Consider the following 23,095-nt stretch of genomic DNA (forward strand, 5'->3'; position numbering starts at 1 on the left):
CCATCTCTCCTCTGCTACTTTCCTAGACCTATCTAAAGCATTTGACAAGGTCCCACACAAACAATTCCTCTCTGTACTTAATAACCTATCCTTTTCTCAATAAGTCACCAACTGGTTTCAAAGTTACCTATCTGACCGTCTGCAATCTGTTGTATGGCAAAATGACATATCTCCCCAACTACCTGTCTCTATTGGTGTTCCCCAAGGATCCATCCTTGGACCCCTGCTCTTCTCTATTTTCACCAATAATCTAGCCTCTGCCACCAAACATGGCACACTCATACAATATGCAGATGACTCAACCATCATTTGCTCAGCCCAGTCCCTACCTGAACTGCAAATGGTCACACAGGATGCCTTTTCCTCTGTTGAAACTTGGCTATCTGATACCCAGTTAATACTCAACCTAAACAAAACTAAACTCATCTTCGAACCCAACAAACATACTCAAAACAACTCTCACTTTAACATCACAGCAAAAGACAACACCACTATACACCCAACAGATCACACCAAATTGCTAGGAGTTGAAATAGACAACAGTCTCATATTTGACATTCACATATCCATGATCATAAACAAAGTCCACCAAAAACTAGGAACCTTATACAGAAATAAGCAACTCCTCGCCCAAAGCAGCTAGGATTTCAGTTGCAAATTTGCACCTTATCTCCACCTTACTTTATGCCTCTCCAATATATACCAACCTAAGGCAATGCGATCTAAGTAAACTAAACTTGAGACCTGCTACAACAAAATTGCCAAATTCGCCACCAGGGCATCCCTACCACAGTCACCACTGTCTCTCACTTACTGAACTAGGCTGACTAGAACTCCCTCACCTCCTTCAATGGTATCAACTCGCACTCGCCCACAAACTGGTTAACCATCCTCTAAAGGTCCCATCCCTCCAGTATCTACTCCAAACCTATCTCACCACCAGACCACTATGATCCAGCAGCAAAAATCAGTTACAGGTTACTAGAGCCAATAACACTGTTGGAGAAGCACTGTTCTCCAGCGCTATAGTCAAATTATGGAATACCTGCCCCCACAATAACCTCTCTACCATCATGTACCCACTTCACAGCTTTACGCCCCTAAAAACATGCTGGCTATGCCCTTGTAACTCTCCCCTCTAACGTCTCCCATTCCATCTACCATCTACCTCTCTTCCACCCCACAAACTACCTTTGATTACAGCATGCTCTGATACTTCCATGCCTATCTATTTATTATATGGCAGTAACTTCTTATTGTAACAATTGTTAATATCTGCTATGACTTCGTGGATAGAACAGATGCTAGTTATCTACTGAATGTACTATGTTCTTCATCTGTAACTATGTTTGTAATATTTTAATTGCTAGGATTCTTCATCTGTAACTATGTCTGTAATATTTTAATTTGTGGAGCTTTTCTCCCCGGGCCACCGCTGAAAATGGACCGGCATCCAGTTGGACATTCCTGGTCAACAAATGTAAATAAATAAATAAATAATTTTGATCTAAGAGTCAGCAGAGCATACCTTTCAACTGTTCAGATTTCTGCTTGCATGTTTGGTCCCATCCTCATAAAATCTGTAGTTTTCTGGCTAATCACTGACAATGGAAGTCATTAAAAAATGACAAACATTTCAGTTTCAGACTTCATATCCTTCAGGTAATACATGCTAATGGAAACCCTGTTGTTCTAGCAACTTTCTAGGTTTATAAGAGCACTATTTAATTCGGTCCTTATTTTTGATCATTTGTCCCTCGTTATTTGTGGCTCTTTTCAGATTTCTTGTGCAGAGAGGTTAAGAGGTATGGTCAAGAGGTACACAAAGCTCTTAACTAATGCTGTTGCTGCCAGGGATCATGCTCACTTTTCATTCTGTCTCTCTTTCTCTCACACACACACACACACACTCTTCTGCTTTCATGCATGCATTCATTCACACCAGCAAACAGAAACATAAACACACAGACACACACACACACACACACACACACACACACACACACACACACACACACACTTTTTTGCTTCATTTGCTTTATACTCATTAAACAGCAAAAGCGCCGCTTAGTGAGTGTAAGATAATGGCTATATCGATCTCTCACACATCCATACACTCTCATAAACAGACATAAACACTTACACACTTTTTTATTTTAATGTTTTATTTATTTTATACTCACTAAACAGCAAAAAGCACTGCTTAGTGAGCATAAAATAATGGCGGCTGGTAGTTGTTTTTTTTTTTTTTTTTTTTTTTTTAAGTTCGAACTCCACAGCAACTTGAGGGAAAGCAGGAATTCAACAATTTATTTAATGTTGGCACTGATAGTAACAAAGAAGAGATGTGTAATGTATAATCCACGTAAATTTATAAACATGTTAATACAGTTTGTATTCTGTTCTGTTAATAAAAAAGTAGTGGTACCATGTAACCTCCTCATTTAATTTTGGTAGGTAGCAAGGTTATTCTGGACACCAGTGCTCTAGCTTTTTCCACCTCAGGGTCTGGATAGAGGGAAGGAAGAATCTTTAGCAGTGACTGGCTGCTACCCCATTCCACCACCATGAGGTCTGCCATTTTTCCTCATAAATTTATTTCCAAATTTTTTTTTAATCCTGAATTTCTTGATCAGCTTGCATATCATAGACTATTTGGGTCATATAGCCCAAAGATTAATGTGGGAGTAGTTTTCGTTCCTAGAAGATCCATGTTAAATAAATTTGTTAAAGTCAGACTGTAAAAATCATCTGGCATTTAAAAACAATGTCAGTCAATAACAAACAGTAATGCAGGAGACTCAAGTATCTAATTTACAACTACTCTAATGTACATTAGGAGGCAAAAAACCATACACAAACTTGTACAGAATTTTGTCTAGTTTTATTAGTGAAACATATTACATTTTATAGGTTTTACTATCAGCTTTTGCCCACCTCACTGACGTGGTCAGTGACAGGGTCTTTACATCATAGTAACTTATGAAAAAGTGCTGAGATGGTGCTTTTCAAAAATCTTTTTCCCATGAGAATATTACAGCCTTGCAAAGCACCTGGTCGGTCACAATGTCCTTCCGAGGATGTAGCCAATTCAAGGCTCTTAGATTAGTTCGAATACAATGGGTGCATGTCTTCTTTAATACTTCCCTTTGTCTCTTTCTTGTTCACCAGCTGGACATTATCTCTGATAGTGCACAAGGCCGTTCTTCTGGTGGAAGCAGGAAAAGATACACATGCACACAGATTCATTATTTTCTAACTTTGCAAAATAATCTTTCACTGACAGAAATGAGCCAGCCGAGCTGCCAAGGCCAAGTTTCTAATCACACTGCAGCTTATGCTTCAAGCAATAATATGCGAGTTTATTTCTACTATTATTCTAGTAAAACAGAATTAAATGCATTACATATCATACTATTTTTCAACCTTTGCTCTTCATATAGATTTGAGCACATTTATATATGCCTGACCACACAGCTTATATATGTCTGCATATATGTCTTTCTAACAGTTGATACATATTTTTCTGACATTCTCCCTCCTGTTAATGCATTTTATTCTATTAGAAACATGAACAATATGATTTCATTTCTTAGCTTTTTCCCTTTGAGGACTTTCAGCTAAGCTAGTCATTGGTTTTATATTTCAGAAAAAGCATCATCTGAAATTAATCTTTCAATTTTAACACTTTGGTAAAAAGTTTCAGTAACAGATATATCAACAAATTTTTGATTAATCTTTTCATGCAGGGAATTTCACAGTAAACACATGCTCCTATTAGGAGTATACCCACACAAATAGCAATTAAATGTTTAATAGGATGGAACCCCACCCCCCCCAAACAGATTCTGGAAAAAGTCCGTCAGTGGGTTTGGGCCTGGTTCAGTCATTGCTGATACTTGCTGAATTACCTCTAGGTGGTCATTGATTTCATGTTGGTTGTCTGGAATGTACGCACAGCATTTTTCTTCGTGTACCACCTCTTGCCGCTAGGGTGAAGTAAAGAGCCATTCGATTTTGTAGCACAACAGTTTTATTGCATTCAGTTCATTAGTCACCAATTCTAGGGTGGAAAAAGTTGCATTGCTCATGACTTCTTGACAGCTTCCTCAGCTCCCAGATCGATTTGACTGCTCCATAGGCTGGTGGTATTCCTGCCCTGGATATAACACTGTTGCCCAAGTTCATATGAGTCAATTTACTTTTGTCTTTCACTGAATTATGGCCTTTTCAACCAGCTTTGATTTTACCAACTGGATTCACAGGTTTTTTTCACTGGACCTTCAGATTCTCGAGCTGTTTTCCTTACGTTGTATCTTACCCAAAGGTAATTCTGCAGTATGTCTTATTGCTGAAACCAGATAACCCAAAAACAACTGCGGACCAATTCTCAGGTAACCATTTATATGCCTTTTTCCCCACAAATAAAATCATTACTTTGGTACTAATACGTGTTATCCCTGCATGAAACATTTTTCTATTCTTAATAGACAATTGCTTAGTTAAGACTGGATTGTCACATACTGCATTTAATGTAGTTTTCATTGAACTCAGATATGAATCATGGTTAGTATCACAAACAGTACCCCCACTTTTGACTTTAATGTAACATTTATAAGACATTGTTATATTACCATTACTCCAGCCCACCTGGAGGGTATTACTTTGTAGAAACATACAACTCCTTTTTGTGTGACAGGTAAAAATAAAGCAATTTTGTCCTGTGATCTCACAGTTTCTGTGTATAAAAAAAACTTTCCCAAGTCTCATTTTATTCCCAGAGGGACAGTGGACATTAACAGTCTCTTATATGTTGTTGGTATAGCTGTACAAACTCAGCAATTTGAAATGTGCATAGTTTTTGTATACACTTGCTTCATGGCCAGGTATGTGTTAAAGTTTGGATGCCAGTCTATAAACAGTTTATCACGTCTTCTCACTTTTACTCGTGTGGTTGAGTGCAGAGAAAAACCACAATAAGAGAAAAATTGTCATATTTAGTCAATAAATGCACTGCCAAAGAAAATAATCATGCAATAGTTCTTGGGTTGCTCTGCTTTTTGTTTGCTTTACTCTTGGCCATTTTGCCCTTGTGTATCAGTCACAAAGTTCTTATTCAGCTGAAAGTTCTTTTGTCTGAAAAAGAGTTAAACTGCAAAACAGATTTATTTATTAACAGTTTCTTTATATAATTAGCTAGTGAACTGTCAGCCTCCAGCTCTGCAGGCATGAGAGCTTTTTACTGAGGCACATAATATGCCCTTCCAAATACTACTTCAAAGGGGATCAAACCCTTTACATTTGTTACTGTTTTCATGCTCAGCAATGCTAGAGGTAAACAGCAAATCCAATTCTTCTGAGTCTCACTCATCAACTTCCTTAACTTGTTTGCTTAATATCCCATTGTACCTCTCCACCAGTCCCGCTGACTGTGGGTCGTAAGCACAGTTATTCCTTAAGGAAATCCCAAAAATCTCCCAAGTTGTTGAATTGTCTGATTGACAAAATGTGTCCCATTGCCACTATAGATTCTTTCCGGTATGCCAAATCTAGGAATTATTTCCTTTACTAGGGCCTTTGCCACTGTTGCTGCATCCGATTCCTGGTTGGAAAAGCTTCTACCCATTTTGAAAACATATCTATGATCACTAAACAGTATTTCTTTTCTTCACATTTATTCAACTCTATGAAGTCCATACAAATAGTATGGAATGGATATGGTGGTGTAGGGAAACTCCTTGCTTGTTTTAAATGCTCCTTGTGCATGGTGCTTGTTACAAGTATGACAAGCTGCACAAAATTTTATTGTATAATTTATGTATCCATATGTTTGGAATATTTTATTTACTAACTGTACCATCGCCCGTGTTGAGACATGGCGCAGCCCATGGCCCAACAAAGCTGCATATCTAAATAAATTAGACGGCAATATTTTTTTTTTTCCCTTTGGAAATGTACAGTCCATTCTCAAAAATTGCACCTTGTTTTACCCAGTTTTGTTTTTCTGCTTTTGTAGTAAGCATTTGCATTGTTTTAACATGTCTAAATCTAAAATCTCAAAGGGTTGTAATTTTTCATTTAAAATAAAGTTTCTGAGTCTGAGGCTGCTTGCTTTGCAGCTGCATCAGCTCGTGCATTACCTTTGAAATCTTATCCTGTTGTTTTGTATGAGCTACACATTTACAAATAGCTACTTTGGTAGGCAACTGAATAGATTCTAATAGCTCCTAAATAAATTAAGCATGATTAATAGGTTTTTTACTGGATGTAATCATCCCTCTATTTTCTTTATTGTTGTGCAAACACATGCACTGTAGAAAAAGCATACTGATTATCAGTATATATGTTTACTTTTTTGCCTTTTACTAAAATACATGCTCCTGTCAAAACTACCAGTTCTGCTGCTTGAGCATACAAGTTGTGTGGCAAAGTTTGTGCTTTTAGATTTTTAGTGTCTGTAACTACTGCATACCCCACCAGATTTTTCCCTGTAGGACCCCTTCTGCATGAGCCATCCACGTAATATGTCACCTCAGCATCATCCAAGGGCATATTTGTAAGATCTTGTCTAGGTAAAGCTAACTGTTTATATGAGGTTGACTCAGCAGTATGGTCATACATGAAAGATGTCTAGCAGGAGAAAGGTATGCAACTTTTTCTTGTAGCAGAATTATTGCAACTGCATGAGGCATTCTCAATGTGAGAGGGTGGAATAACACCACTGAGGCTGAAGCCTGCACTGCCATTGCTGCTGCAACTACTGCTTGTACACAGTGAGGCAAAGGTTGCACCACTGGGTCTAACTGTGATGAATAGTAAGCTTATGGGGCATTGCTTATCCCCATGTTGTTGCTTTAATACTGATGTCATGTACCATTGCTTACAATCTATGGTCTAAAAAAAAAAACGTTTGTGATAACTTGGAAGTCTTAAAACTAATGAAGAAGCTATTAACTGCTTCAACCTGCAGAAAGCCATTTCTGCTTTTGTTTTCCATCGTAAAATAATTTGGTACCCAGCTTTAACAAAAATTAGTTGTACCTAAGAAAGACATTATTTCTTTTTTAGTTGTTGGTTTGGGTGCTTGCAAAATTGCTGTTTTTTTTTTCTCTTTTCTCTTTCCCACTATCTAGTATTTTACCTTTATTGAATATCACATATCCCAGGTATCTAACCTGTGTTTTTTTCCCAAAGTTTGTAACTTACTTTTGTTTACTTTGTGTCCTTGTATTAATAAAAATTTTAACAATGCTACTGTATTTACCCTGCACTGCTGCTGGGTGCTGCTAGCAAGATGTCATTTACATAAAGTAAAATTTGACTACTTTCTGGTGGGGTAGACCCTGCCAGGTTGCTAGCCATTTTTGTGCAAATATTATTGGGCTCTCACAATATCCCTGTGGTAGTCGAGTATATGTATACCTTTTACCCTGAAATGTAAATGTAAACCAATATTGACTATCAGGATGTACAGGTATTGAAAAGAAAGCATTGCTTATATTTACCACAGTAAAATACTTCTGTTGTGGCTTTAAATCATTTAACAAGGTATGTGGGTCTGGCACCGTGGGTGCTCTAGGTATTACTGCATTATTTACAGCTTATAAATCTTGTACCATCTGCCATTCCCCGTTTGCTTTTTTTAACAGGAAATAGGGTGTATCACATGGTGAATCAGGAGATTCTACCAGTACTCCTTTTGAGTAATGCTGCTTATTATAGGCTTAATTTTTACTTTTGCATTCTTTTCCAAAATGTATTGTCTTTTCTGTGGTCTAAAAGCTGACTTTGGGGTAATTGTAACTGGTCCTGCTGCTTGAATAAGCCCTACATTTAACTTGCCTGTTGACCACAGAGTTGTTGGAATTTTACACAAGGCCTCTTCTTTTTCTTTTAATAAAATGCTAATCAGCTGTCCTTACTAGATTGCAAGTGTACAGCTGTATGTGTCTGTGTCAACCAATTCAGTTTTGTTTTTATATCCCTTGTCCTGACATTTCTAAATCAGTCTGTTTTTTCATTTTGTTACCTTTTTTTTTTTCTAAGTCTGCCCATTTAACACTTTTGTTTTTTGTCAAGCTGACATGTGGCAGTCTATTGGACTTATACAATCTCATGAACTCCTGAGGTAATGAACAGCTTACTACACTGTTTCCCTCAGTATCCCAGCATAAAGTTTGTAATATTAATTTGTCAGCAGGATTCTTACTTATATTCCTTATCAGGTCCTGGTGTGCTACAGTAGTATGGAGTACAATGTAACAAGTGCTGCTGATCAGTGTCAAGGGAGGGTACCTTACTGATGGCTACGTTTATCAGTTCTTTGGTTACTGCCCCTGGACCAATCATAACTAGGTCCTGGCTGTACCAATAATAGGCTTCACCCTCTGATCACACCACAAGAGCATCCATTTGTCTTTGTGCTTCCATACCCTGCATGGTAGGAACTACTGCTATGCCAAATATCTGCACAAGGTCTCTTCCCAGTAAGTTTACTGGATATTTTGCAGAAACTACAATTTTACTTTTCTGAGTCATACCTGAAACAGGGTCAGTTATTGCTATATTATGGGAAAGTGGTTCCCTGTATAGCTGTCCATTTGCTGCTTTTACTAATATATAATCAGGTGATTCAGAATGTTTTGGTAACTTGGAGGGGTGTATCAAAGTCCGTGACTCTCCTGAGTCACACAGGAATTTGACCTTTCTTCCCTCCACCAGAAGTGTTACTTCTGGTTTTGTATTTGCTAGGTAGAGCTCCAGGCTCAACAATGCTAAATCTAAAATTTTATTTTCATTTTTATCCTCTACATCTGTTTGTACTTTCTCTATTCCCTCTACTACATTCACATTTTCTTTTTGTTTATTAACCTTTCCTGATGATTTTTGGTTATTATCACTATCATATAGTCAGTCCACATCTCCTTTATCTTCTGTCATTGCTTTCTTATTTTGTTTATAGTCCCTAGCTAGATGCCCCTTTTACCTGACTGTAATACAAATACTTCAACTCCGTCTTCAGCAGTGAAGACTTGTGCCTTTTTTCTTTTTACTATTAAAGTGTCTTTCAGTACGTCTAGCATACTCAAGTAAGGCTTGCAGCCTGCTTGTTCAGTGATTTATCATATGCCTTGTAATAAAACTACTAACAGAGGCAATGCAACCTTTTAAAATGTATTTTTTTAATTGTTGTTTTAAGCATTTTAATAATCTAGCATAATATCCATCTACTGTCTCATTTTCCTGTTGTATGCATTAATTAATGCAAGTCCAGTCTGCTCTAAGTTTTCATTTTTCAGAGATTCTGTCTGTTAGACCTTTCACTCTGTTGTCTAAAAATGTTTCAGAATTTTTAAGCTTCTGTTTTTTTACAATTTGCTTCCTCAATCCACCTATGTGCTTGAGGTATGCCTAGTTGGTGCTGTTTTTCTTTTGCCTGACGCCCTGCATCAGATTAAAGCTTGTTTAAGGAGTTTAACTAGTGAAAGTTTATCTAGTTTACTATCAAATTTATAGTTGTTAACACATTTTGCAAAATATCTCACATTATCTGCTTACTGTAATTGCATATGCTTCACATTATCCGTTAGGGGCGGATCTCGTGATCTCTTAGTGCACTGATTTCCCATGTCTTAAAAGACTGTTACGTAACCCTTCTCTTGTACCACGTGGTATCTTATTTCCCCATATCCACAGTAGTGTCTAGAATGACTGTTTACTTTGCTTTGTTATTCCCTGATCTATGACTCAAGATACAATACTTGACTCTCTCTCCCTGCTATCACAAACCTTAGCAATAGCACAGTGTAACCTGGTCCCTGATCTAAAACAAAGACAAAGAGGGAAATTCTTCTTACCTGAGCCTCCCGCTTTGACTGTCTTTTTTTCCTTGGGGCCCAGTCTTCCGCTTTTCAGCCACAGATCAGAAAGTGGACAGCCTCTTTACACACAACAATTCAGTCGGAGGTCTTTTCACTTTAAGAAGAACCATTTTGTCATCTGGCATTTAAAAACAATGTCAGTCAATAACAAACAGTAATGCAGGAGACTCAAGTATCTAATTTACAACTACTCTAATGTACATTAGGAGGCAAAAAACCATACACAAACTTGTACAGAATTTTGTCTAGTTTTATTAGTGAAACATATTACATTTTATAGGTTTTACTATCAGCTTTTGCCCACCTCACTGACGTGGTCGGTGACAGGGTCTTTACATCATAGTAACTTATGAAAAAGTGCTGAGATGGTGCGTTTCAAAAATCTTTTTCCCATGAGAATATTACAGCCTTGCAAAGCACCTGGTCGGTCACAATGTCCTTCCGAGGATGTAGCCAATTCAAGGCTCTTAGATTAGTTCGAATACAATGGGTGCATGTCTTCTTTAATACTTCCCTTTGTCTCTTTCTTGTTCACCAGCTGGACATTATCTCTGATAGTGCGCACAAGGCCGTTCTTCTGGTGGAAGCAGGAAAAGATACACATGCACACAGATTCATTATTTTCTAACTTTGCAAAATAATCTTTCACTGACAGAAATGAGCCAGCCGAGCTGCCAAGGCCAAGTTTCTAATCACACTGCAGCTTATGCTTCAAGCAATAATATGCGAGTTTATTTCTACTATTATTCTAGTAAAACAGAATTAAATGCATTACATATCATACTATTTTTCAACCTTTGCTCTTCATATAGATTTGAGCACATTTATATATGCCTGACCACACAGCTTATATATGTCTGCATATATGTCTTTCTAACAGTTGATACATATTTTTCTGACAATCCACCACTTCTACTAGTGCTTCAAGACCTGCCGACATAGTATTCAACCTTTTAAGGCAGCAGTCAAGTAGAAAGTTACAAATAGTAAAGGGAAAAAGTCCAAAAGTCAGGGGCACTTTTTATTTCTAGTAATTTTTCAGTTGGAAGGCCATTAGCATAGTTGGATTTATGTTATAGTTTCTGAAGAATTCAAAGTGTGTAATTTAATTAAGGCTGTTTTGAGATTTCATTAATTACTAATTTTTTATTTTCAAAACCGTCAAATTTTTGAATGACAGGACATGACAGAACAAAACAAAATTTTGAGGAAAAGTCAGGGACTTTTTTACGAGAAGCCTGAGATAATTTAAACCTAGGATGCCATTTTGTTTTTTTTGTTTGTTTCAAATCCCACAGCAGCTGTTTGTCTCCCCTGGTGTGTAATCATCCTCCTGTAAGTTTTTGCATTCAAGGTATGCTGTACATTGTGGTTTAATACATAATTCTTTAGTACAACAGCTTATACTATCTGTTTCTGTTATTTTTTTTAACACTGCAGGATGCCTTTAGATAATTCTGCTTAATGACCTGCTGTCACATATGCACCTAGATATGTTCTGTTTTCCTTGTTTAGTTTTATAGAGCCAGAAGGGCTATTTCACATGTTGCATTTCACTGCTCTGTCTAACTGCATTGACTAGTTTTTAAATATATTGAAAGTGTATCTTGCTTAATTTAGTAAAGAACTGCTTCATATATTTACATTTTATTTTTGTATGTTGCCATAAGAAAAAAAAATGATGTTATCAGGTGCTGAAGCAGGAATGACCATTACCTGATGTTTTTGTTACTGACTATTGCTAAACCAAGTCCAATCTGACTGGTCACACAGTATGTGCTACCTTTACCTAATGCTCTCTTACATTTTTCTTCTATTTTTCTTTCAGTAATCCAAACCATCCTTCAGGTCAAGCAGGTCTCTGCCCCCTATCAAGCAGTGGAAATTACAAACTTCTCTCTTGATCACTGGGCACCCACAGACACTTGTCCTGCAACTAAACAAACTAAACACTAATGTAGGTGCTTAACTTTCAAGTGTCTAGACAGCAAAATACCTTACCTGCATTAACTTAAAAAAAATGCTAGTGGGTGTATTAGTACAGTTCTGCTGTATAGTTCCTTAATCAAACCTCTGTACTGATGAGTACATCACCAGGAATAAACAGCTGTATAATGCTCTCCGATTAGTGCCCCCCCCCCCAAACTAAAGTCAAATTTCTTTTGAGAAATACTCGAATCTATAAAATAACATTTCATTTCCTATCTTGTTTCTTCTGTAACTAACCCCAGCTTTAATTTTATATCTTTTTAAGAATGCCCGAAAATTATACTCTGCGCCCATAACATAGTCTATAACTTAGTGAAAACATACAGTTTAAAATACAGTTAAAATTCAAGTTTAACATATAACCATGTAAGCTAACACTACATACTTACCAAAGCCTAAAGAAACACTTGGAGTCAGTGTTAGCCTGCTGCGCTCGGGCTTGCTCCGCTCCCCTCCCTGCCCCCAATTTTCACCCGCCCCCACTACTTCTACTTTTATTCTAACTCCTAATCACCTAACCAGTAGTCCAACCCGTAATTCCCTAACAACTAGCCCAACCCACTCATGCTACCTCCCCTCACCCGCCAATCCAATTACATCCCACACTGATCCCACTCCCAACAACACATTCCCAGACAACACACCTCTACCCTCACACACAACCAACCAGGAATCCTAGTTGTACTACTCACTCAAAGTAGTATCATGTTACCCACACTCACATCCCTATCACTAGCTCTACTGTTGCTAACCTTCCTAACTTCCTTACAAACAGACCTTCTGCTGCACAACTACTCCTATCATACTACCCACACTAGCCCACCCTCTCAAACCCACTCACACTTTTACATCTGCTCCACAATCATAAATCTTACAACTACATTATTACTCACTAACAAAAATGACACCATCTCACCAAACTAAGAAAAACTCTCGTAGACCAAGCTCACAAACAATTAATATTAAAAAAACACATACTGACACTCCTACAAACTCCGCTAACCTCTGGTGACATTCACCCAAATCCAGGTCCCCTCGCAGCCAGACAAAAATCTGACCTGCTGATCCCAAATCTCAACATAAGAAGTATTATCAACAAGCTAACAGACCTACATGCATTCATAGCCCACTACAACCCTGATGTACTCGCCATTACAGAAACCTGGCTTAAACCCAGTATCAAAGATGAAGACTTTCTCCCCCCAGGGTGTAATACACTTAGATCTGATAGAACAAACAGGAAAGGAGGAGGAGGAGTAGCCATTCTCTGTAAAAACACCCTTAACTTCCAGCTCCTGCACACCACACCAGTCACTTTTCAAAATGCTGAAGTCCTATTTTCTCTCTTATCCATAAGAAACACCAAGAAGCTCAAGATAATATGTTGTTACATACCTCCAGGAAGCAACTCACTCATAATGGAAGACATTTTACATTGGACAAAGGACAATCTACCTCAGGAAACAATCCTACTAGGAGACCTTAACACTGACTGGGCAGCCTGTAACTCCAGCAGTCCCTCTACACATAGCAATCTATATGGGTTCTCTCAATTAATTGAGGAACCAGCTAGAATAGATGAGAAAACAAAGAAAGAATCCATACTGGACTGGACAGTAACCAACTATCCCAAACAAAACTATACAGTAGGCTGTCTCCCAGATTACCTAAATGATCATCTCCCCACCTACCTACTCCACAAACACTCCAATCACCCCAAACCAGTAGTCTACAAATTCATACGAGATTATCATAACCTTACCCCACAATACCTAAATACTGTCCTAAGCCACTGCAACTGGGAACCACTGCGAACACTTGGGTTAGACCAGGCAGTAGACTACTTCAGTACTACCTTCTCGAACATCCTTAACAGTCTAGCTCCAAGCAGAAAGATCAGAATTAAAGCCAACTACGCACCCTGGCTAAATTGGGACACCAGAGCGTTGCTAAAAGCTAGAGATAAAGCCTGGAAAATCTGGAAAACTGACAAAACCCCTAGCTCCAAGCAATACTATCAACAGCTTAGAAACAAGGCCAAGGCTGAATCCAAAATAAACAAACAACTATTTTCTTAGCGCCCAAAGGAAATATTCAAATGATCCACAAAAATTCTGGCATGCCAGTAACTCCCTACTAAAGCCAGGCAAAACCACTACTCCAGCACCCAGCTCTACTAACAATACCTTAGACATAGCTTCTCAATTTAATAACCATTTTACTAAGTCCATCTTAGCCCTGTCCAGTCAAATAACCAAAAACAGTCTACCTCAATCACAACCTAACCTATCCCACATCACCCCTTCTTTCAGCCTATCACCAGTGCCCACCTCAACTAGCAAAAAAAAACTCCTAAAACTAAAGCTAACCACACTGGCAGCTGATAACATACCTGCTGCATACCTAAAAATGGCTAGTGACTCCCTATCATATCCTGTCTCCATGCTAATTAACCATTCCATACTAGAATGCTACACACCCAAACTCTGGAAAGTGTCTCAGATCATTCCTCTCCATAAAGGAGGTAATTCTTATGAATTCTCCAACTGCCGACCTATTGCCATCCTTTGCCCCAGCATTGGGCTTGACGAGAAGCTTGACGAAAAGCGCTTTGGATATTTGTGCTAGTAAAGATTTTATACTTTATCCTTCCTGCCTTGCTGCTGTTTTTATGTTTCTTTGCATTTATCCTTTGCCCCTTATCCAAAATTCTTGAGAAATGCATCCACTTGCAAGTGATGACATTTCTTAACACATACAATGTACTATCTACCACACAACACAGTTTCCATCCACATCACAGCACTACCACAGCCTTCTATCCTTCACTAATCATATAAACCTACACAGGAATGATAACAAATATGTATCAGCCATTTTCCTAGACCTCTCAAAAACATTTGATATGGTCTCCCACTCCATTCTACTAGACTCACTAACATCATTATCCTTCATCTCCTCTACTATAGCCTGGTTCAGAAGTTACCTGTCTGACAGGCAACAATCAGTCCAGTGGAAAGGAACTCTGTCTGCACAACTTCCAACCACTATAGGAGACCCACAGGGCTCTATACCGGGCATGCTATTGTTCTCTATTTTCACAAGTAACCTCAATAGCTTTACACAACATGCCGCACTCATAGAATATACGGATGATTCAACCCTGATCTGCTCCTCCTCATCTCCCACCACCCTGCATATACTCACTCAAGATACCTTTAACTCAGTAGAAAAATGGATATCAGGTATCCAACTAATTCTACATCCAAAAAGACAAAACTGCTACTATTTACCCCTAATAGATACAAAAAAACTCTCCTTTACCATAACATCTAGGGACGGCACCACCATCTCCCCTTCTAACCACACCAGACTTCTAGGCATTGAAATAGACAATAATCTCCACTTTGATGTTCACATCTCACATACCATAAAACTAGTACACAAAAAACTAGGCTCCCTATACAGGCATAAGTCCTTTCTCTCACAAAAAGCAAGAGTCACTCTTGCACAAAGCCACCTCCTCTTAACTCTATTATACGCAGCACCAATCTTTACCCAAATCAGACAATGTGACCTAGGCAAACTAGGATCATGCTACAATAAAACAGCCAAGTTTGCTACTAACTCAGCCTATAGAATCCATCACTGTGCTGCACTAAAAGAACTAAAGTGGCTTGGGCTACCACAGCTACTTAACTATCACCAGCTGGGCACAGCCTAAAATATTCTCAAATATCCTGAAAAAAAACCCTCATTATCCAACCTACTTACTGTCTATACTGCAAACCGGTACCTAAGATCCAGAGAAAAATCTCTCCTCTCCATCACCAAGGCTAACAATAATGCAGGGAAAGCGCTCTACTCCCACACCGTTGCCATAAATTGGAACTCTCTTCCCCTATCAGTGTCCACTGCCACCTCCACATCCATATTCAAAAACTCCCTCAAATCGCACCTTCTAAGTACCTGGTTATGCCCTTGTATCACATAACCCTGCCAATACTATTATTAACTCCCCAAACTCCTCTCTGATCACATGCTGGATCTCTGATCCTCTGTAGGCTTGGTCATCTGAAAGGGTACTTTTAACTGTAGAAGCTTACTTGATATATTTTCTTCTCTTACCAATGTATAACTGACATTGTCTTTTTACCCATGTTCTATATCTTCTTTTACCTTGAGTGTTTTATTAATTTCTTGTTATATTATTATGCTCAGCATATATGATAAAACCTGTTTTGTATATTATGCTGGATGTACTGTAACTGACATTGTCTTTTACCTAGGTTCTATATCTTCTTTTACCTGGCGTGTTTTATTGATTTCTTGTTATATTACTATGCTCAGCATACATGAATTAACCTGTTTTGTGTATTATGCTGGATGTACTGTATTTGTATAACTTGATGCTGGAGCTTTTCTCCCCGGGCCTCCGCTGAAAATGGACCTGGTCCAGTCAGAATTTCCCGGTTAACAAATGTAAAATGAGATAAATAAATAAAATAAATTGATAGCTATGCCAGGTGGGAGTGCCCTTTCACCCCTCCGCTCTTTCTATTTCTCATGAGTGGATGCTTCCATTTCCTGAAAAGGCCATCCTTCTCTGTATTCATTGCAGGGGTCAGGAATTGGGAAGAATGATAGTAACCCTCTCTCCCAAGAATGCTGCCACATGAATGGATGTTCCACTTATTGATTCAGGCTGCAGTTTTAGTTTTGTCTGCTGCTTTGAAGAGTAGCTTGCTTCCAGTGCTTCCTTTGTCTGCTCTTAAAAGGTTTGGTTGCTGTAGTCTTTGGGGCCATGTTGCTCCCTTTACAGATGTCCTTCCCTGTCTTCTGACGTAGTCTTCCTGTTTGCCTAATGTACCTCTGGCTCTTTCAACTCAGTTGGCTTTACAGCTTCAAATTCAATCGCTCTATAGCATCCATCAAAGATTACCTTCAGTTTAATTTAATATATGTGGTTTTACTCTGTCAGGTGAACTGTAAAGGGGACTGTCTTACATGGGTCAGGCATATTCACTCCATCCAGCAGGTGAGCTGGGTGGCCAAGTATATTACTTTGCTACCAATGGTATTTCCATATTTTCATTCTTGTTCTTGATTTACTGAAGATGCTTTCTGGTTGCAAAGAGTGGCTGGCAGGTGCGAGTACTACGAGTTCCATTTCTAGATGCATGTGTCATAGTTTCTCTTACACACATCTTTACTCTTAAGTTGTTTATACTGGTATTATATGTATTCGTGTATAAGGCACATTGCTCCTCAAGACAGTTTTGTACACTCTTTTCTCTGTTAATGCATTTCTGCATCTATCATTTGCTCAGCTGTAATTGTATATATTTTTCATTTTACTTTTGTTTTGTGTGTAAATGCACACCCAGGTTAAACCTGAAAATGGGCCATATGGATCAGTGTTTCAACCCTGGTTAACAAATTTATAAATAAATAAATACACATTTTTGTTGTATAGTATATACTAAATGTGTCGTTTCTTGTTATATGGCATATTAGTACATAATTGTTTAAATTAAATTCACTTTTGCTTTATAGTAACCTCATTCAATTTATGACAAGTGGCCCTGTTGTTGCTATGGAAATCCTTGGAGACAATGCAGTATCTGCATGGAGAAAACTCCTGGGCCCCACTGACACCAGTAAAGCTCGCAGTGAAGCTCCAGAGACCATCCGAGCACAGTATGGCACTGACGGTACCAAGAATGCTGCTCATGGTTCAGATTCTGTTGCTTCAGCAGCACGAGTAAGTATGGTAGCTGGATTTTTTTAACAATGTATACAACTTTCTGCATATTGCCTTTAAGATATCAAAATATTTCAAAACGTCATGTGAAAATGACTCCAAGCATGTTAAAATTTTGAGTTACTCATGCAGAGGATAAAAGCTGAGTATGAAACCGTCACTTTATACTTGTATATAAACTTTATGTCATTATTATTTTATTTTATTTCATTTTATTTTATTTCAAGTAGTTACACTGATCCACTAGGCCCCTTTTCAATGATCACATAATAAAAAAGTATAAACTACGCACCAGTAGAACTAACGAAGGAAAAGCAATAATATGCAAATCGTAACAGAAATTGTTAGAACATAATACTTAATACAGTTTACAAACAGTATATGCTCCAATGAATGCTGCCCTCCAGGGGTAAAAGAACCCATAACAGAAAACTAAGTAGCAAGGACAATGACTAAGTGATGAAACCACTACATTTGCATTAACTTTTTTTGCTTTAGTTATAATCTGACTGAAGGCTGTAAAAGTTGGTAGTTGGCAAATGGAGAGAATCACTATTCTTCCCATCTCATGCAGTCTTCTTTCTCAAACGTTAGGAGACCTGAAACATCAAAACAGTGTAAGAAACTTCTCTGTGTGGAAGATTTTCAGTCCATATATTTCTAGTTAACCACTGTATGTTAATCAGATCAGACAACAGTAGTAGAAGTAGCGAACTTAAACTAGTCTTAAGTCAAAACAAAACAAAAAAAAATAATAGAAAATATATAATTGTACAGCATTACTAAGTATTCAGACGTAATCCAAGCAAAGCAGGCAGTCTGTTTCCAGTCGAAAATCTTTTTATGTCATTCATGGTAAATAACTCATAAAATCTGTTATCCTCCAGCATGTCCTCTATCTTTTGGTTGTAGCTAGTGGTATCAGTCACAAGTATACCTCCTCCCTTGTCTGCCTTCATTACACGCCTGGATTAATCATTGCTTATCTCAAGCAATGCTTTTCTTTCTCCCTGTGTTAAGCATATGATTTATGGAACACTAATCTCACCACATTATGGGAAGAAAAACTTATCACTGAAAATCTTTATAATTATTTGTGGAGCCCATGCCCACGTTTACCTTACTTTTTTGGAATACCAAAGCCACACAAGAAAAGAGAAGACCCACCCTATAAACTGGTGATATCAAGTGGAGGTTCCCTTACTGAAGCTACAGACATTTACCTTGATTACTTGCTGAAACCTGTTTTGTTTTTGGACCCACTACACTTAAGTGGGTTGTTTTGAGACTTCGGGGATACCACAGAGATTACTTTTTTGAGCCCTGATACATCCAAACCTAAAGCACTTCAACCTAGCAGAGTAGAAGATAACACCTTAATACCCAGTGAGGTCTTCACAACCCTAAAAGTCATGCACAGTGCCAAGGAGGCCAGGAAACCAAACACTAAGAATTCTTACCTAGCAAAGTGGACCATGTTCTTTTTGATGCCGAAAGCATGCTTGCAGCCTAAAGTGGCATTTGTTCAACAAACCCTTCTCTAGCTCACGTGTTGACTGGGTAGGTGGACTGGGAAGAAGACCCTTTTCAGGCTGATTGACAGGCCTTTCCTGTGCCTCAGTTGAGGTCATGTTTTAGCTGTATCATCTTGTTTGCCTCCATTTGACAGCTGTAGTTTCTTAAAATGATCCCATGCCTGAGGACCCAGATAAACCAGTACCTCCTCTGTAGAATCTGAATTTTTTTCCCTAAAATCTAACTTCTCCCCCATTGCAATCAGCAAGCTTATTGCCAGTGAAAGGTTTTTTTTTTTTTTTAATGAAAATTTAATTTACTAAATTCAGCATATTTTCATGTAACTAACTAATACATTTAATGATTTGTATAATTATAAAAACTGTGAAGGAAGAAAATGAAAAAATGAAATTTGAAAACTTCAGCTTGCATATATTGGAACCATCTCTGATAATCAACACCCATGTCAAATAGATTTGTCAGTACCTTAGCCAAATGTCTGATCTGAAGTAGTTAACTTCATTTGTTCATCAACCTGTGGGTATCAGATCCATATCGGATCCGAGCCGGCAGCTTCGCTAAGATCTGAGCTCCAAGCTCCTCCCCTTACCCATAATCCCCTGCCATCCATCTCTGACCTCAGATCTCATTTGCCGCAGTTGACTCAACAGCTTTGAATGAGTTCCAGGCGTGGGAGTTAGTCGTTCTGTGAGAAAAATATTGCTTTTCTAATTTTTCTGTAGTGTAAGATTGCTTGTTGTTTTGTGTGTTGCCCTTGTATTAAAAACTCTTTAGTTTTAATATTCTTATCTGGTTAATTTTTAGTGCAGTTCATTCCTCCCCGTGTGTGTGAAGGCATGTGTGTTGGGCCTTGTGTTGTTTTTTTAGTTTAACTATGTCTGAGGCCCCAAAAACCTTTTTTTTCTAAATGCACCGAGTGTGGCCATAAGCTATCCCCGGCGGACGGCCACACTCGTTGTGTTATTTGCCTTGGGGTTGACCACCTTTCCTCAGGCTGCACTATTTGTGCAGCCTTCAACCCCAGGGCTCTAAAGGACAGGAGATCGAAGCTGATTCTGGCGGGACTTTTGCCCCCGGATTCGGCTTCAACCTCCTCTCCCTTGGTGGCAACTGCTGCGGCCGCGGCAGTGCCCCCTTCCACCCCTGCTCCACTGGCTGGGACTCAACCTCCCACCTTAGGCCAGGAGGAGAGGGATGCTAGGCAGGAGGAGAAGAAGGAAAGACACCACAAGCGGCGGGCTGAGTCTTCCTCCTCGGCTCCGCCGGCTAAACAAGCTGCTTCTCCCAGGTTTTCCGGGCCTTTTCCTTCCCGGCTCCATTCACCTCACTTCTCCTCGGAGCCAGAGGAGGAGACCCGATCACCTTCAAGGTCATCGAGGTGGCACTCCCGGCCCGCCTCGGTGGCCTCCTCTAGGTCCACCCGAAGCTTGTCCGATGCAGACATGGACCGGATGATGCGTAGGTTCCTCCAGGCCCAGCTGCAGATGGGAGTGCTCATGCCTCCCCCCCCCCTCCGGGAGGGGAGCTCGACCCCCTTTTTCACCTAGATTGCTCCTTCTCCGACCCATTTTTGGGGTTCAGAGCCTTCAGATCCGGGTTGCATAGGAGCCAGAGGAGGTTCGGCGCCGATAGTGCTTCGTACTTCGGCTCCGACCGCACCCTCGAGTTTGTCGGGTCCCTTTTTGGATCCGAGCTCTAGGAGCCAAGAGCTGAGCTTCGGATCTGGAAGGTTCAGTGTGTCTTCGGCTCTGTCTTGGTTGGGGCATACTGGCCCTTCGAATCTGATTGCTTCGGCGCCGGCCCCGATCCACACATCGGATCCGAGGGGGCTGCTCTCGGATCCTAGAGAGAGCATTTCTCCCTCGGCGTTCGATGTAGTGGAGAGGGTATTGTCGAGGGATTCCAGGCACCAGGCTCTGACTACGGATCAACCCTGCATTCTCTCTCAGACGGGCCTACCTTCCATCACCCGGCCCCAGGGACAGCCTGCACCTACGTCCCAGGTGGTTCCCTTAGAGGAACAAGATGTGGTTGGTGAGGCCTCTTCGGACAGCCCCCACGAGGAGGTTCCTCACAAACGTATATGCAAGAGGAGGCACTTGGACTCACATGAGTCTTTGACAGAAGACACGGACCTAGAGGAAGGGGAAGGTTCCCCAAGGTCACCCCCCCCCCGAGGACATCTCCTTCGGAGATATTATGGAAATGCTTTGAATTAGAGGGGGGTGGTCAGCCCAAAAGCCTTCCTTGGATGAGTCTGTGTTCCTGGAGGCGTTTGACGCAGGCCCATCTACCTCTTGGGTGTCCCCTCCCCCCGATCCCCTGGTAGATCTCATCACTGCCAGGGCATGGAAAGAACCGGGCACTGTCGAGCCCATTCCAAAGAGGCCGGATAAAATCCTTAGCCCCCCCCCCACTGATAGAGTGGTATGGAGCAAGGGTGCTCCTGCAGATGCCATGTTGGTGGCGGCTGCCACCAAGAGGGAACTAGCCCAGGAGAGTTCCTCAGTCCATCCTCCCAAGGAGTCTCGGACGATGGACCACCTGGGGAAGCGGATGTTCGCTTCAGCTACCTTCGCGGTGAGGTCGCTGAACTATATGGCACACGTCATACGACTCCAGCAGGATCTCATCAAGGAATACGCCGGGTCGCCCCCAGAGTCCATGTCGACTGAGGACAAGAAGGTGTTCTCATGGCCACTCTCAAGTCCATCTCAAACACTTCTATGCGGCTCTTCTCCCATGCTATGGAAGGAGCCGCTAGAGCTAGTGGAGCGGGCGTTGTTTTGAGACGACACGCTTGGCTCCACCTCTGCGACTTTGTGGAACCCTTCAAGGCGTCCTTCGCAAATGCCCCTTTTGACGGTTCTTTGCTTTTTGGCAAGACCGTCCGCGACACGCTGGTCCAGAGTGAGAAAGACGGGAAGACATTGTCTGCTGTCGGAGTCCGCTTCTCTGCTCCCCAGAGGTCCTTCTCCAGGAACCAAAGGGGACAGAAGAAGATGTAGTTCCGGAAGTCACAACAGTCCCATTTCGCTCCGGACCCCTCATCCTTCAGAAGCAGAGGAGGACAAGGTGGATGCCAGCCCAGAGGCAGAGGGGGACCGAAAAATTTCGGGTCGAGAGAACCCTTTTCAGATTAGCCTGCACAGCAGCCCTGAAGGGTTACCCGACTGTTCCACTCTGGAGGCAGTCTGGGGCCATTTCTCGAGGCACCTAGCAGTTTGGGAGTCCATTACAACAGATCGCTGGGTGCTTCAAATCATATCCAGAGGTTACAAAATCCCCTTTCTGAATCCCCCGCCCAGACCCCGGAGCCTCCCCGATGTCCCACTCAATCAAAGGGAGGCAGCAGTTGCAGAAATAAAGCAGCTGCTAGAAAAAAGAGCTATCCAGCGCGTCCCCCTAGACCAGTCCGGATCGGGCTTCTACTCCAGGTTCTTTCTGGTGCCAAAAAAGACAGGGGACTTAAGGCCAATCCTCGACCTGTCCTTACTAAACCTGTCAGTGGCCAAAGAAAAGTTCCGGATGGTCACCATTCAATCCATTCTCCCCCTCGTGCAGGAGAATGACTGGATGTGCTCGATAGACCTCAAGGATGCGTACTACCACATATTGATGGACAGACGGTCCAGAAGGTTTCTCTGCTTCCGGCTAGGAGCCAGTCACTACCAGTTCAGGGCCCTCCCCTTTGGTCTCACCACAGCCCCCAGGGTGTTCACCAAAGTTTTGGCAGTAGTAGCGGCCCACCTGAGACTCCAGGGTATACAGGTCTTTTCCCTACCTGGACGACTGGCTCCTGACCACCACCAACAGGCATCTGCTATGTTCAGCCAGAGATTACTTCCTCCACCTGGCCTCTCGGCTGGGAATCACAATCAACCTCAACAAATCTTCCCTTCATCCAACCCAGATCTTAGACTTC

General features: G+C 40.6%; 1 protein-coding gene across 1 annotated transcript in view; it reads left to right on the plus strand.

The window, feature by feature from the left end:
- The window catches only part of NME7 (NME/NM23 family member 7), a 1,612,386-nt gene that overhangs the window by 849,641 nt on the left and 739,650 nt on the right, over window positions 1-23,095 (plus strand). Inside the window, exon 6 of the mRNA XM_044071838.1 lies at window positions 17,427-17,634. Within this exon, the coding sequence (XP_043927773.1) occupies window positions 17,427-17,634 (208 nt within the window). The remainder of the gene's footprint in view (window positions 1-17,426; window positions 17,635-23,095) is intronic.

This window comes from Protopterus annectens, chromosome 5.part0, assembly GCF_019279795.1.
Source record: "Protopterus annectens isolate FY-2018-M chromosome 5.part0, PAN1.0, whole genome shotgun sequence".
Lineage (NCBI taxonomy): Eukaryota > Metazoa > Chordata > Ceratodontiformes > Protopteridae > Protopterus > Protopterus annectens.